This window comes from Bufo gargarizans, chromosome 6 (genome assembly GCF_014858855.1).
Source record: "Bufo gargarizans isolate SCDJY-AF-19 chromosome 6, ASM1485885v1, whole genome shotgun sequence".
NCBI lineage: Eukaryota > Metazoa > Chordata > Amphibia > Anura > Bufonidae > Bufo > Bufo gargarizans.
The window spans coordinates 201006912-201023662 of NC_058085.1; the positions used below are offsets into that span (position 1 = coordinate 201006912).

Here is a 16751-nt window from a genome sequence, read left to right on the forward strand (position 1 = left end):
CCCTGCAGTGCAATGCCTGTGTCGTGCGGCCTACATACTGGAGGCCACATTCACATTCGATTAGGTATATCACATAGCTGCTTTTACAGGTTAGACTGTGTTTATTGTGAAGGGGGCGCCATTTTTTGTTGAGCTGATAGTTTTCCTGTTATGTGTAATCATATTACAGCAAAGGCAGCGTCTTACACCACATTTGAAGCTGCCCGCTGGTTCTTTTATGGTTTTATTTTGGATTTTAGTGTGTTTTTTCGACTTACTGGGAGCTAAAGTGCTTCTTATTGTGGGTGCTCTCCTGTGGATGATCACAGGTTTTTTTGGAGAGATATTTTTCAAGATATGGGTCCTGTCTCAGAATGTGCCAATGTTTTGCTAATATTGCACAAATAACTTTGTTTAAGGTGTTGTATTGTGTGATTAGATTCAAATGTTTGAATTGTTTTTCTGTTACTGTTTTTTCTTCTTTAATTATACTCGTTAGGCATTCTTTTTCCATGTTTTTTTGCGCTCTTCTGGTATGCGTATTTTTTAAATCAGTTTTCTTGGATATCCCTTATCAATAAACCTTTTTTATATAATTTTTGCTTGTTCTATAAAGTCTGTGTTCTCTGTGCAGTTACGTCTTATACGCTTGTATTGGCTATATGGGACATTCTGAAGCCATTTTTTGGGGTGAAAGCTTTTGTAATGTATGTACTTGTTCAGAATAAGTTTTTGTTATAAGAGTATTGTTTTTGGTGGTGATAGAAATGTCTAAAAAGTCTATTTGGGTTTTTTGATAATTTGGGGTAAATAAGATCCCCCAACTTGTGTTGTTGAGTTCTTCACAGAAATTTAATGCTGAACACTCGTCTCCTTCCCAGATGATAAAGATATCGTCTATATACCTTTTGTAATAGACAATCTGTTTATTTAAATGGGGGTTATTGTAAACGTGTTCTCAAAATGACCCATAAATATATTTGCGAAAGCTGGTGCCACTTTCGTACCCATAGCGGTCCCCCGGCACTTGTGATATTTAGTGCCATTATAAATGAAGAAGTTATTTTCTAAAATAAAACGTAGACTGTCCAATAAGAATTGAATTTGTGGGGATTTTAGGGTGGTTTCATTGTGTAATGTGGTTTCCACACATTTAATACCTAAATTATGTTGAATATTTACAGTGCTGTTACATCCATAGTGATGTGTCTTCCCATATAATATTATCGATCTACTAGATTAACTGCCTAGAATCGTGTAAGTACCTTGCTAAATTCTGAACATAAGGTTGAAGGAATAAATCTAGATAGTGTGATAAGTTACTTGTCGCTGAGTTTGTATTTGGCACAATGGGCCTTCCTGGGGGGTTCTCTGTATTTTTGTGTATTTTTGGTAGGTGGTAAAAATAAGTGTTAGACAGAGCTTTTGGTGTGAGGAAATTCTTCTCTTTTTTTATTTATTTATGTATTGATTTTCGTAGGCATTTTTTATGAGGTTTATTAGCCTCTTCACTACATCTGGAAAAGGATTTTCCGATGTTACACAGTAATACTCAGTGTCATTAAGGATATTATGTGCTTCTCTTTCGTAATCTTCTAGATTTTGTACAACTATTCCCCCACCCTTATCGGCTGGGCATATTATTAGATTTGCATTATTCCTAAGGCTCTTCTTGGCACATGTTTCTTGGTAGGTTAAATTTCTGTTACCGTGGGACCTTCTGGAGTTGGCTTTTGAAGAGATTTTTTTTCAAATCTGCTGATACCAGATCAAAAAAAGTAGGTGAAAGGTGTCCTTGGCTCTGGACCGGAAATAAACCTGATCTAGGGTGCACTTCTTGATGTTTGTATATTTGTGTTTCTTCAACACCTATATTCATAATAATGCATTTTTTCCTAGTATTTTCATGGTCAAATTGTCTCTTTATAGTTAGATTTTTTCTAAACCTTTGTATGTCTATGGTAATGAGGAATCCGTTTGTCTCCGTGTTTTCCTATGTTGAAGTTTGGTGTATTGTCAAAATGGACTCATCTATGTTGTCATCTGATATATAATTAGGAATGGGTAAGTTTTGGCGGTATAGACTTTTTCGCTTGGGGGGCTAAGTAGTATAAGAGAAGGTGTTGTCGCTATATCTTGATTTAAGGGCTCTAAACTTTTCTAGGAATTCATCAGTTGATGAGTCTAGGTGCTTCTTCTTAGTGGACCGATTGAGGGTATACTCTGTGGTGATGGTCGTGATTGGGTTGTTCTTGTGTTGTACTTCTGATGTAGTACTATTTGTGCTACCTATTGTGGTCTTAATGTTACTTTTTTGGGGGAAGTCGAGACTGTTGTTGTAGTGTCCCTGGGATTGCTTTAGTATATTACTATTTGTCTCACTTTCTGAGGTGTTGGGGACGTCTTTTTTTATTTTTATCAGTTTTTCTGTTTTGTGTGCATTTATGTTATGTGGTTTTTTTACATAAATGATTATTTCCTGAAGTCTTAGCAGCATCTTTCCTCGGATTATCTGTTTTTTATGTATCTTTGTTACATGTTTTTTTGTATGCTTGGTTGGTAAATGAGCGTGTTCTGACGTTGTAATTAGTTCTTGGTCTATGGCCATGTGTAGGGTTGTCTGTGGTCTATTCACGTTTGTGTAGGACTGTAGGGTTATGGTTATTTCCCTTTTTGTGTGATAGCCTTGTTCTTTATCTAATCTATCCCTTTGTAGTTTATTTGCTTTACCGGCTATGATGTTCTGTTCACTCTGATAAATTCGTTAAGTTATGATTCATTGTATAATCTAGGTGGCAAGCAACATACTGTAGGTCTTTCATTGTTGTTTTGATTTTTTCTATATGTTTAATAACCAGGGACTCCCTTTTATCTGAGATGATTCTCATTAGGCCTACCGCACACTGGTCCAGATAATCATTCCACTCATAGGAAAATATTGGATCATCAGGAAAAGTGGGGACAATGCCTATTCTTAGTCCACGTGGAGCTATATTTTTATGTGTATATATTTGTAGGAACATAACAACCAATGAGTGTAAAAGTTCACTCTTTAGGTTATCTTCTAGAGTGTTAAAAAGGTTACACATAGTATTAGTCTCATCATGGGTATAACTTGCCGTGTTTGTTTTTTCCGGTTGTAGTGGCTGATCTGTAGCGTTGTTTCTTGCTGTGTATCTTGATATCAAAGACTTGCGTTGTTGTGCACGTTGTGGGAAATATTCTATACTCTTACTGAAGTTGATGCGGTTCTTTCACACACTTTCGGCTGCAGGTCCTCCTCTAGATGATTGGACTTGGAGTGTCCTCCACGTTCTGTGTGTTCCCACCAGGCTCCAGATTCAGTACATAAAAGAAAAAGGAAAGGAGGCAGCGCCTTGTGTGTAGAACCTTAAGAATATTGGTAATACAGGTACACTGATTGTGCTTACCAGATGGGGTTGTGATGAGCCTTATGTTTAGCGACTTCATATACCCAAAAATAACTCAGCAGCCTTACTGTGTTTTATTTATTTATTTTTCTATTGTAATTTCACTTCATTTTATTGTGTTTTATTTGTTTCTATTCTATTTTATTTAAGTTTATTTATGTAACACCTATTGCACTATATTGAGACACACTATATATTCTTTATATATAGATAGTATTACGGTACTCGTTCTCTATATCCTATCGCTCTTTTCATCCATGCAGTTTTAGCAACATACATCTGACAGCTATATTAAGGATGCAGACTACGGTCGGAAACTGCACCTCATTCCCTCTCCTCTCCGTATCATCCATTGATTACATGATACGATACCTGCACTTTCCTCCTAGACAGCGCACCACACATACTATCATCAGCGTATGCTCCTCCCGATGCCAGTCAGAAACATATCAGGTGACCGCTGTCGGGGACAGATCACATGGCCGCCCCATAGTGCGATTCCGTGCATGCCCCCCACACGTCATTCGGAGGCACAGCATATGATGGTAATGCCGCCCACAAACCCGGCAAATGGCTGACTACGAACTCGAAGGGAGTCACTGTATCCTAGTGACCCCTCTCGATTTCCCGCCCCCAACCTCTCCCATCTCCCACCCCCTGTGGCTCGTACACATCGCGCTCAGAGTGCATAAAAAGTACATTGACAAAATATGTGCTTGTATATAGAAGTTTTATTGTCCTGATGAAGGGGGCCGTTCGCCCCTGAAACACGTCGACTTTGAATAGAAGATTACCTTCCCAGGTAACATTGTGGTCTGGAGTCTTTTCTGCATCAGCACAGTTTGGAAAGGTCTGAATTCTTTCTGCACCGCATCCAGGTACTAATAAAGAGCAGTGGCAATGTATGGCCAAAACATTAAAAAAAACTAGCAGGAACAAAAAAGGCATATTTTTTTACAGTACAAGCCATTTTTTACAGTACAAGTGTTCAGTACAAGCCACTGTGTCTTCCGATGCTAGCATGTGTGTATAAACACAAGCAGCTATATGCCTCAATAATGCATAATTTTTGGACAGTTGTTAAGAACAAACAATGTTTCTTCTGATACTACCATTTGTGTGTATAGATATTGCAGGCATCTGCCCCTGTTAAGGAATAATTTTTGGGTGCTTGTTCAGAACAAGCCACTTTTTCTTCTGATGCTAGCGTGTGTGTATAAACATAGGCAGATTATTTCAAGAAATTCGTTCATCTCTAATAACAAGCCATGTAAAATTGGTGCAAGATGAAAAATACAGTCTTTGGATCATGACACCGTCAGTACCTACCTGCAGTCGTGACCCAGAAAGGGATATAGAGGATCTGCTTTCTCATCCGTTTTACCCATTTTTATGTAATTTTTTAATTATTGTTTCCCCAGGCTCATCTGTTAAACATCCCTAGCTGGAATTGGAAAGAAGGAGATGATGCTATATGTCTGGCTGAGCTGAAGCTGGGTTTCATAGCTCAGAGTTGTCTAGCACAAGGTCTGTCCACCATGCTTGCAAACCTTTTCTCTATGCGTTCTTTTATAAAGGTAAGCCTTTATATAGTTTTCCCATTAGTGTATAAAGTTGGTCTAGATGTTTTTACTAAGTATTATTGGGGTCATTTATCAAACTGGTGTAAAGTAGAACTGGTTTAGTTGGCTTTAGCAACCAATTAGATTCCACCTTTCATTTTTGACAGCTCCTTTGGAAAATAAAAGTTGGAATCTGGTTGCAATGGGCAACTAAGCCAGTTATACTTTACACCAGTTTGATAAATAACCCCATACAGTGTATATGTACAACATAAAGTGACCTATAGTACATTCCTCCTAATAAAGGAAATCATATTATCTCCTAACACTATATGAAAAATGCTATAATGTGAATGTGTAGGACAAAGAGCTTTTTTGTGAATATAAACCAATTTATGTAAATAGTGAATACGACTGTAATATGATGTAAGAATCTTCACATTGAGTTAAAGGGGTTGTGCAGACAGTACAATTTTATCACCTATCTCAAGGATAGACCATCAATATGTACTGGCTTCACATCCCCTTTAACAGTGTTCAGATGGTATATGCACTAGGGAAATTTCCCAATGTATACGTCAAAATGTTTCTCATTGATTCCCATGGTAAAAAAATATATATACCACACAGTATACATTCTTTTCTTTATTTTTATTCCTCTGCATTGAGAAACGTAGCTGAGGGTTAGATGTTCACAAAACAACAATCTTTTCATAATCATCAGAGTTTCCCGGCATACAGGTGCATCTCAACAAATTAGATTATCATCAAATTTATTTGAGTAATTCAATTCAAAAAATGAAACTTTAATACAATACAATTGTATGAAACTTTAATACAAAAATGTTGGCCTACTGAAAAGTGTGTACAGTGTGCACACAATACTTGGTTGAAGCTCCTTTTGCATGAATTACTGCATCAATGTGGAGTGGCATGAAGGCAAACAGTCTGTTGCACTGCTGATGTGTTGTGGAAGCCTAGGTTCCTTTGATACCAGCCTTCAGCTTGTCTGCTTAGGTTATTTTTAAACCAGGTATTGGTACTTTTGGCTGTGTGGTTAGGTGCAAAGTCTTGCTGGAAAATGAAATCAGCATCTCCATAAAGCTTGTCAGCAGAGGGAAGCATGAAGTGCTCTAAAATTTCCTGGTAGATGCCTCTACTGACTTGATATAACACAGTGGACCAACACTAGCAGACAGGGGCATAACTTAAGGCTCAAGGGCCCTGGTTCAAGATTTCAGCTTGGGTCCCCCTTCCCTCAGTGCTTTGTGGCCAGGGGCTGGGAAGCGCATTGCCTTTGTGCTGTCTGAGGCAAAAAATGTAATGGTACCCCCCCATGCCAAATTCTTGACCTAACCCCTTTCCTCCAGCTAGAGGTGTAACTTGACTAGCATGCACTTTCTATAATACTGGTGTCTTCTTATGTGGCACAAGGGTCTTTGGGACCCCTCAGGTTCCTGGGGCCGATAGCGACTGCTATAGCTACGCCCCTGCCAGCAGATGAATCACTGACTACGGAAACTTCACACTGGACCTCAAACAACTTGGATTGTGTGCCTCTCTACTCTTTCTCCAGGCTCCGGGACCTTGATTTCCAAATTAAATACAAAATTTACTTTCATCTGAAAACAGGAGTTTGAAAAACTAAGCAACAGTCCATTTCTTTTTCTTTTTAGCCCAGAAAAGACGCTTCTGGTGTTGTCTCTGGGTCATGAGTGTGGTGGCTCTTGAAGCACTGACTCTAGCTGCAGTCCACTCCTTGTGAATCTCTCCCAAATTCTTGAATGGCCAGTTGTTAACAATTCTTTCAAGGCTGCCGTTATCTCTTTTGCTTGTACATCTTTATCTACCACACTTTTTCCTTCCTCTCAACTTTCCATTAATATACTTGGAAAAAGAACTCTGTGAACAGCCAGCTTCTTTAGCAATGACCTTTTGTGGCTTATCCTCCTTGTGGAGTGTCATTGAATGCCTTCTGGACAACTGTCAAGTCAGCAGTCTTTCCCATGATTGTGTGGAAAATGTATTGCCTGTCCGAATATGGAAAAGGCAACCGACTTCTGCAACATTATGGACGACAAAACATTTTTTATCACCCATCCTCTCACATGCTCCAGTATAGCGGTGGTATACTACGTTAGGTGTTCATGGCCAAAAATGTATGTATTGAAAGATATTGGGATCTGCACACCTTAAATGGGGTGGGTGCTCATAGAGGATCAAGACAATTATAGGTAGGGATCTATGGCACACCACACGTTGTGATATTTGAAGATAGTAATTTTAATTAATTAATTCATGTGCTTTATCTTTACAACACTTTGTGTCATTCCACATCCAGTGTTACATATTAGGCATAAATAAGGGTCATATACGGAAGGCCCGACGTTTCGGTCAGTTGACCTTTATCAAGGGATCTAGGAGAAATGTAGTAAAGATATATAAGTAGGAGGGAATAAAAAGCGTGCGTAAAGAAAAACAGAGATCCGGGATAAGGTTGTGTACAAAACGAATGTACAAGGAATTATTAATAATAAAAGACTAGGTATGGTCAATCTCAGATTAAATGCCATTGTAACCCATTAAATAGGAGAGCTAAAGATATAATATAGTAATGAATAAGGCAAAAGCGGGGGAGGAGAGAGAGTAGTACCAGGAGATTGTAATATTAACTGAAGAGTATGATGTGCAAACGGAGAATGCAATTAAGTATATATATTAGAGTATTTTCAATTACCTGCGGCCCATGCATCTGTTTGAGGAACTGGATGTACATATACCGGCATTTTGCCGGGTTTATGTAGTAAAGTGTAGGGCCTCCTTGTAGGTGACACGCCGGCGGTCTGATGTCATCATGTCGGACCGCACGCGCATGCACAATAAGAACAAAGGTCTAGTTAGGGCAAGAATGATTGCCCTTGCTATAGAGGATGGCGCTACAATGTGGGTACAGTGACTAGTAATTAAATGATATCTGGAATAATAATTGTGACCTGTATATTGAAGCATGTGTATAGTATATAGGGAAATTAGAAGAAATTGTTAGGAAGGAAAAAAGAGATGGTATAGATGCTTATATAAGTATATTAGGATAAACATGAAAAAATGGACAATGGTTATGAAAAGATAAATTGACTGTAGGATAAAATAAAACGTTAATCCTGGGAAAATAAATAAATTAAAGAGCAATATCGATAGATAATATGTTATTATATAATTATACTGATTGACTAGGGTGAGAAGGGGGAGGAGGGGAAGGGGAGAGGGGAAGGGGAGAGGGGAAGGAGTATATGACTAGATGGATGAAAGGAAATCTTCCAATTTAGTGAATCTGTGAACAACAAAAAGATAATAGAATGTCAGAAAAAGTGGGACATATTATGTCATTTTATACATTAAAGTAAAAGTCACATTCTCTATTTAGTCCCTTTGGGAACAAAGTATCTAAGCGGTGTGTCCAATATGATTCACGTTGCTTCAGTAGCCAGGTCCGGTTTTCTCCTCGTCGTGGTATTGGTATCTGTTCCAGAACTTGAAAACGCATTGTAGAGATTTGATTGTTAAATTGTTTAAAGTGTGCCGGAATTGGTAAGAGTAATTGATCAGTTCTGATTGTAGATTTATGTTTGGAGATTCTATCTCTAATGTGCTGGGTTGTCTCGCTAAAGTAGATCAATCCGCAGGGGCATTTGATCAGACATACAACGTGAGAGGAATCACAAGTGAAATATCCCTTAACAGGATATTTCTTATATCTTCAAATATCAATACTTATGGTGTGCCATAGATCCCTACCTACAAAATGTATGTAGGCCTAAGGAAATTGAAAGTGAGGGCATGTGAACATATCCACAATATTGTATCTGTTGGTGAAGAAAAGGACATCAAGGTGTTGAAACCAATTGCCAAACATTTTATGCTCCATTATGAATGTAATCCAAAGCTTCTCAAGGTTCGTGGGATACTTAAGGCTATACGTGGTGGGGATATTTCGGAGAGACTCACACAAAAAATGTAAATGGTTTTTGACACTGAACTCCTTATAAATGGTATGTAGGTTCTATTCCAATGATGGGCAAACTATGGCCTGCGGGCCGTATACGGCCCAGCAGACCTGTTTATCTAGCCCGCAGAGCTGTCCGAAGGCAGCAGAAGTGGAGATGAGCGCTTCCATTCTAGAAGTGCTCATCTTCATATTCATCTGTATCGCTGTCCTCAGGACAGCGATACAGATGAATGGTGCAGAGGAGCAGGGGAGACGCGTCTCCCTTGCCCATTCCTCTGATTGCCCTTTCCTGTAGCCTATCAGAGGCCGCTGACGTTATTGTGCCACCTGAGCCGTACAGAGCGGGACACAGGCCGGAAGAAGCCTGCATCACATCACTGACAGCAGCATAAGGTAAGTATATGTGTTTATTTTTTATTATTATTTATAGTATACTGTGGCAAGAAGGGGGTGGCCCTATATTCTGGCACAATATGGATTGGTACTATGGAGAATAGGGGAAGCACTATGGAGGCCACTATGGAGAAGAGGGGAAGCACTATGGGGGCCCTTTATACTGCCAAAATATGGGGGGGGGGCACTGTGGAGCAGAGGGGAAGCACTATGGGGGCCCTATATACTGGCACAATATGGGGGGCACTATGGAGAAGAGGGGAAGCACTATGCAGGCCCTATATATTGGAACAATATGGGGGCACTATGGAGAAGAGGGGAATCACTATAGGGGCCCTATATACTGGCACATTATTGAAGGCACTATGGAGACCCTATATACTGGCACAGTATCTATTCTGTGAATTGCAACAACAAAGCTATCTCCAGACTTTGATGCCTTAGCAAAAAAGGGAAACCAACAACACTGTTCCTACTAAAATTGAAGGTGAGTTATACATACTATGTTATGAAAGAAATACATTGCATATGTGAGGAATATGGATTAATATTTACTGTCAGCCATGTCCTCACCCCCCCCCCCATTTGCTGACAGACAGCAGAGGTAGGGAAATCTACAGGATTCCCCTGCTTCAAAGCCCCCAGCCCTGATTGCAATTTTATGCACCTTGTGGCATGATTCAGTGTATATGCCAAATAAGTTTCCACCCCCCCAGCCAACTGAGTGTCAGTTGGCCAGGAAGACACCCCTCAGGGGGTCCAAGCTTCAAGGAGAAGTTCACACCTCTGTGCAGCAGTTGGGAGCCACCTGAATCTGCAGGAAAACCCCCTGCTGTGGGTATCTGCTTTTGCCTGGATCAATGAGATTTCCTAGACATATTGGCACCTACCTCTCATAAGGAATTATGAATCACCTGGCCATCGCAGGCGCAAACCGGATACATATTTGTGTCCCGGTGGCCACGAGGTACGGTCCCATGGTCTTTGTTTACTCGTACCCAGTCGGGGTAGGGAGATACCCATATCTCCCCATAGAAGCCACCTACCGGTACCAGGTTTGGGCTCTACTTGTAGCCGGAACCCAGGCAGGTCCATTAGTCCCAGAACCATCTCCCTGTGACCCTCTGGTCTGGAGCTATGACCCCTAAAGGGTTTTGTGGGTCATTCACCGTCAGCCCAGAAGAGGGGGAGTTGACCCCTCCCTGAGGCAGGGAGGGGATGGGCCAGCTACAGGTTAAAAGCCTGGTGCCAGCAAGTAGGCGGCGTCTTTTCTCTGAAGAGGGGTCAGATCCTACACATGTGTTTAGAGGGACCCAGGAAATAGCAGGAGATCACAGCCCCTCGTGTGGCCTCCAGCTCAGGACATCACAAGGAACTTTCATCATACTTGGTAACTTACTTTCACACTGCTTAATCCTATTGTACCCATATAATCTGTATCTGTAATCTCAGACCACTGTATATATTGTCTGTGTATATTGTGTCATATCTAGTGTGCTCTTATAGCGATTAAATCTATAATTTAATCTTGTGCTATCTTGTATCTCGATCACGAATCCCCACGTCCATGTTTTGGCCTAGTTATAAGCTACTGCGGGTTGGTTTCTGACCCTATATAATCCCGTTAGCGGATCGGGCTTATATCAAACGAGAAACTGGTGGCAGTTACCCGGGCTGAGTGTGTGCTGTTTTCACTGCGGCAGTGAAAAGGCTCTCTCAGCTTGTTGCCTCTCTGTGTCCGCGTGGACAGGAGGTGTGTGTGTAAACTATACCAGCCTGACCTTACGTGCTCCTCTGGAGGGCGTAACTTCACGTTTTTGGTAAACCCTGTGATCATACCAGGTCTCGTGAGCTCGACGTGGTTGACGTCAGCGGGCACGAGGGGTGGTATTCATCACAGCATAAAAAACTATTTTTATGCTTTTCTACCTTGAATTAAACTAAACCTTTAATGTTACGAAATTAAATTTATATTAATTCACACAAACACCCCATCCATCTACTCTTGGTCTGGCCCCTGGGTCCAATATATGAACCCAATGTGGACCACGACTCTAAAAGTTTTCCCTCCTTTGTTCTAGTCATACTCCAATTTATATATCTGCAGGTTTCCATGTCTGATGTGTAGTTTTGCAGTGGATTTCCACTCATTCTGAACCAAATCAGCAATACAAATCCATAAGGAGCACACAGATTCTGAAGATAATTATGTAGTGTGTTTACATTAAATGAATTGTGTCAGGAAATCAAGTTACCACCTAGCTATAGGACAGGCAGATATACTAATCTGGACATGTGTAAACTTACACATGCTGTCAAGACATGCACCAAACTAATTGCAGTGATTATAAATCTTATGCATGGCAATACAGTTTTGTCTAACTTTATACCGACAATTGGTTTCTTTAGTTTGAGACAGGATTTTGTGTCAGAATTGTGGAGCAATTTTGGCACAACATTTCACTTATTAGAAATAAGAGGAAGAAGAAATTCTGTGTTTTTGAAATTATGGAAATTTATATGAGAGCTTTTGGGGACAGTAAGTAATTCATGTGAATGTGTTCTGTCTCATGAACTGGAATCTGATGCTTGGTGCAAACTTTACACCTTTTAGACCATGAAAATTAAAACCTTAAGTCCTCACAGAAACAGTCAGCATTACCACCAAGGTTTTTTAATATATGTTTTTAACATAAGTAGTCTAAACTACCAGTGATATTAACCACTATGAAATACATCATAAACAACCAGTGGTATTAACTAATAGGGTTATGAACTGTTTCAATACCCTAGACCAAATGGATATTAACTCACTAGAATTAGAAAAACACGGGGGGAGATTTATCATGAAGGGAACATTTTAAGTCAGTTTTGCTTGAGTTTGCGTTGGAGGACTTTATGCTACATTTATCAAATGTCTTATGTTACTTGATAAATCTGTCTTATCCTTAGACCTAACACTTTTGTCTAAAGAATCTACTCCAGTCGCAATGATAAATGAAACTCATTAACATAACTAACCATACCCACTTTTCTACCCACATTACAAAACTGAAGTGAGTGGTGTAGAATTACAAAAAGTCTAAAACTTTTGCACAAGAGTGTGCAAAAAAGCCGCAAAGGTCATATTTTTTTAACTTTTTGAGCATGGTACTGTTTTTAATAGTTTTCTAATCCTCATTAACTCCTAACCTAACCTCTAAAAACCAAGACCATCAACAATATTAACCCAGATAAATAGTTTCCAGCTCACCTGTAATTCCGTCGTGCACGGCAAAAGTTGAAGTCAATCTTGTATAGTTACGTAAAAACAAAGGTGATCTGGCACTAAAGGGTCCTATTTTTGACATTTCTTTATTGCCAAAACTTGAACATATATGAAACACGACAGGACATAGAGCAGCCTTCTCCCTCTTTACTCCCATTTAGCCGACATGTTTTGAGCCGCCTAGGCTCTTAGTCGAGGCCACGACTAAGAGCCTAGGCGGCTTCAAACATGTCCAAGAATATCAATTCCAATATCAATTGACAAATGTATTTTTACTGAGAGTCCAACCACTAGGACCCCCACAGTTCACAAGAATTAGGGCCCTGGATCCTCTGTTTGAATGCAGCGGTAATCCATGTACTTGACCACTGCTCCAATCACTTCTATGGGACTGTTGAGTACAGTACTCAGCTATGCCCATCAGTTCCAGGGAAGTGAATTGAGTGGTATTCATGCATGGACCACCACATAGAGGACTTGGCGACACCTGCTTTTGTGATTGGTTGAGGTCCTAGCAGTTAGACCCCTAACAATCATACCTGATTAAGATAGGTGATAAATCTTAATTTCTGTGAAAAGTATAGCAAATAACTGTTGCTACAATAGTATGCTATTTCTGGACATCGTATGGTGGAAATTGCACTGGAGTGAAGTGTGGAAATAAGCTGTGGGAAATGAATCATAGGAAATTGAGTTTTTTCGCTTATGACATACAGTTTGTGAGCCTTACAACAATGTAACACAAGACACCTTTTTAACATGGAAAAAAGAAAACTGGGAACTTATGATGAACTAAAGAAATTGATAAAGCAAACAGAATTTTGTATGCTTTATAAGCAAAATTGTATTTCAAATATCTTATGGACAATTGTCTCAATGTTTTCCATTAGTTATGTTAATTAGAGCATTTTCTTCTTTAACCTGAAATTATTTTAATTTGTTGAAATAGCATGATTTTCTTCTGGCAGATTGAAGAAGACACGTGGCAAAAGTACTACCTAGAAGGAGTGGCCAATGAGATGTACACAGAATATCTATCCAACGCCTTTGTTGGACTCTCCTTCCCTGCGGTTTGTGAGTAAGTATAAATGCCAAGTGGGAATAGAAGAAAAATGACTGGAAAGTGAAGTACCCCAAAAAAAAAAAAAATGGGAGGAAACAGCTGGAATAATGCAGGGACAATGACAAACATAGAGGTAATGATTAAAATCAACTTTTCAGTATTTTTCCAAAACTCTCCGCTGTCTTCTTGGACATTACAGGTTGTGCTTTGTGAAACTAAAGCTGCTGATGATAGCCATAGAATACAAATCAGAAAAAGGGGAGAGCAGGTAAGTCACTTCTTGGAACTATATACTGTCATTTGTTTTTCAGAAAAATTAAACTTTCTTTATGTCTTCATTATACATGAATGTACGGGATATTTTACATGTAATACTTCAGTGGAGTTCTTATGTTCAGCATCATGTAAGAGACACAACTACAGTATCAGATGTAGATGTAGTTTAGGAAGTCACAAAGACCATTGTTGTGTCCCTTATTTATGATATACTAATATGAGATTAGATTAATCACTTTAAATCATTCTCATTTGACCACGATAATGTGTTTTTTACACAAAGAAGTTGACTAGGATTCTTCCAGAAACAGCTGTCCACGCACTGTGTGATATTGCAGCCTAAGTCATTTCAATGGATCTGAGCTTCAATACCCGACACAAGCCATGGGCAGATATGGCACTGTTTCTGGAAAAAGCAGCCATGCTATTCTAATCCTGTATGACCCCTTTAAAGTGCAAATAGTGTTAAACATTTTCATTAGATAATAGTGAAGTATGTTATTCACTGTATAATGTAAATAAATATCAATGATTCTGATTTCCTCCAAGTTATGCATTATTTTTAAAATGTATGCATTTTTCTACATATAAATAAATCGATTTCTTGAAAGCATTATATTAGGCCTAATTGTACTATGGAGGTAGAGGGCATTTTTGAAGACAAATGAAATTGCATGGTCGGTATGGTCAAAACTAGTGTAAAAGAAAACTGGAAAATCTTTTATTTTCAAAACTCCTTTGGAAAATGAAAGGTGGAATCTGGTTTCTATGGGCAACTACAACAGTTTTCCTTTATACCAGTTTTGATAAATCTCACCCATAGAGTATTTTTATGAAAACCGAAATAAAAAAAATTATCCACAGCAAAGATTTTCTATATTTATTTTACAAGCCAAAACGTAACTGATTGAAATGGACAATACTTTTTAAAATTCTTGGCTACTGCATATGAGAGCCTGTCATCAAGTTCTTTCCACTTGCTGCATGATTTTTAGTGACATTACTTCCCTAGATGCATTGGAAGTTGTCAGAGCTAGATCCTTCTTTACAATCATAACTCTAATACAAGCTACTTACTTTTAACCACAACCACATAAAGCTAATCTACCAGCAATCGCTGAATTGCTAATAATTGATTTGCTGTTTTGTTATAACTAACTTGTCCCCACCCTTATGTTTTGACCCTTTGTTAATTTCTTATCTATATTTTATGTTATTACTATTATTCATTTATTTGTCTGAATCTAACATAGCTGTTGATTTCTGCTTTTTCAAAAATCATGTACTATACTCACATACCTCTCCACTGCTGCTCCCTTTGAAAAGTCAAATGTATCTAAGTCATTAAGTACATGCCAGGTTTTCATCTTAATGCCCTTATCTGGTAGGTTTAACTGAAGATTGTATTTGTAATAAGCAGTTGAAGGAGTCTTTAATGTTTTTTCATCACTTTATCTGGACTCTAAAAATGTAAAGTGTGGGAAGTCTTAACAAAGCGAGCAAGCTGAAAAAAATATAAATAAAGGATTAGATACAAATAAAGACCAAGAGAAAACTTAGGGGGACATTTTTTAAGACCGGCGATTTAGAATCCGGTCTTAGTCCCTCTGCACTGCCGGTGGATGCGCCAAAGTTATGTTGAGGCACAGGCTTCTACATCACTTTGGCGCTTCCACCAGCAGGCCGTGCGACATACTAAAGTCTACGTCAGTACCCATGCTGGTATAGATTTAAAGGATAACTGTCAAATTTTCATTAAAAAAAATCTATTTTGGCATATGTTACTGCTGCAGCAGCATTATGCATAAAGCAATCTTTAGTTTCTTCGCTTACCACTGTTTTCCTTGAGTTTTCCCCTTAGTTACGGCTGTTTTGAATCCTACATTATGAGGATCTTTTCAAGATGACTCTTCTGCCAGTTCTCTGAGGCCAAAACTGCTTTCCCTCACTTCCCATACACACTTGCTGTAGCCAGCAGCTTCCTCCCAGCCAAACAGATTGGATTACTGAGAGACACGCCTCCTCACTCTGAAGCCTAATGCAGGCATGCAGTGTGAAGGACCTCTCCTATGTCTTCCTAGCCGGAGACAGATGAGTCAAAGCAATGGTCTTTTAAGGGAGCAGTGGAATGAGACAGGAGACATTAATGAAAGCTGTTATTATAGGGTAATTACAGATCTTTTAGCAATCATTGACAGACTAACTCAAGTATACATGCCTAGCTCGAATAAACTAGCAAATACAAAAAAATAAATGACAGTTGTCTTTAAGTAATTTTTCCACGGCAAAAACTGGCATGGGTAATGATAAATGAACTGCGCCTGCCAGCCCGACCCCTACCACATCATGCCCCCTTTTCTCTGCACTCTGCAAGTGGCATGATTGGCAAAAAAAAACTCACAGATTTAACTGCAAAAAACATTGTGACAAAATCTGCGACTTTAGAACGCCAATAGTGGTATATTATTCATAATAAATTCCCCCCTTAGGATTTATATTACATAACAGGTGTATTAAATGGTATAAACAGCCTTTTTTTATTCATCCAGTGCATCTAATATAAAATAAAATAAAAGTTAAGCAACTACAAACAAAACCCTGTGTAGTTTGATCCCCCAGTCATACTCCCTTTAGACTGTCCCATACTCCTTGCTAATGCACAATTGGTAGGCTAGCAAGAAGTATGAAGAAATTTGAAAGAGAATATGACTACATAGGATTTTTGTTTGTAGTCTGCTACCATGGAGATACATGATCTGTTTAGGACATATAG

At 39.0% G+C, this 16751-nt stretch overlaps 1 protein-coding gene across 3 annotated transcripts in view; it reads left to right on the forward strand.

The window, feature by feature from the left end:
• Positions 1 to 16751, forward strand: part of KCNMA1 (potassium calcium-activated channel subfamily M alpha 1) — a 731805-nt gene that overhangs the window by 478518 nt on the left and 236536 nt on the right. For all 3 annotated transcript variants that reach the window (XM_044299035.1, XM_044299036.1, XM_044299034.1), the window contains exons 14-16: positions 4832 to 4987; positions 13608 to 13717; positions 13902 to 13970. In XM_044299035.1, coding sequence (XP_044154970.1) covers positions 4832 to 4987; positions 13608 to 13717; positions 13902 to 13970 — 335 coding nt within the window. The remainder of the gene's footprint in view (positions 1 to 4831; positions 4988 to 13607; positions 13718 to 13901; positions 13971 to 16751) is intronic.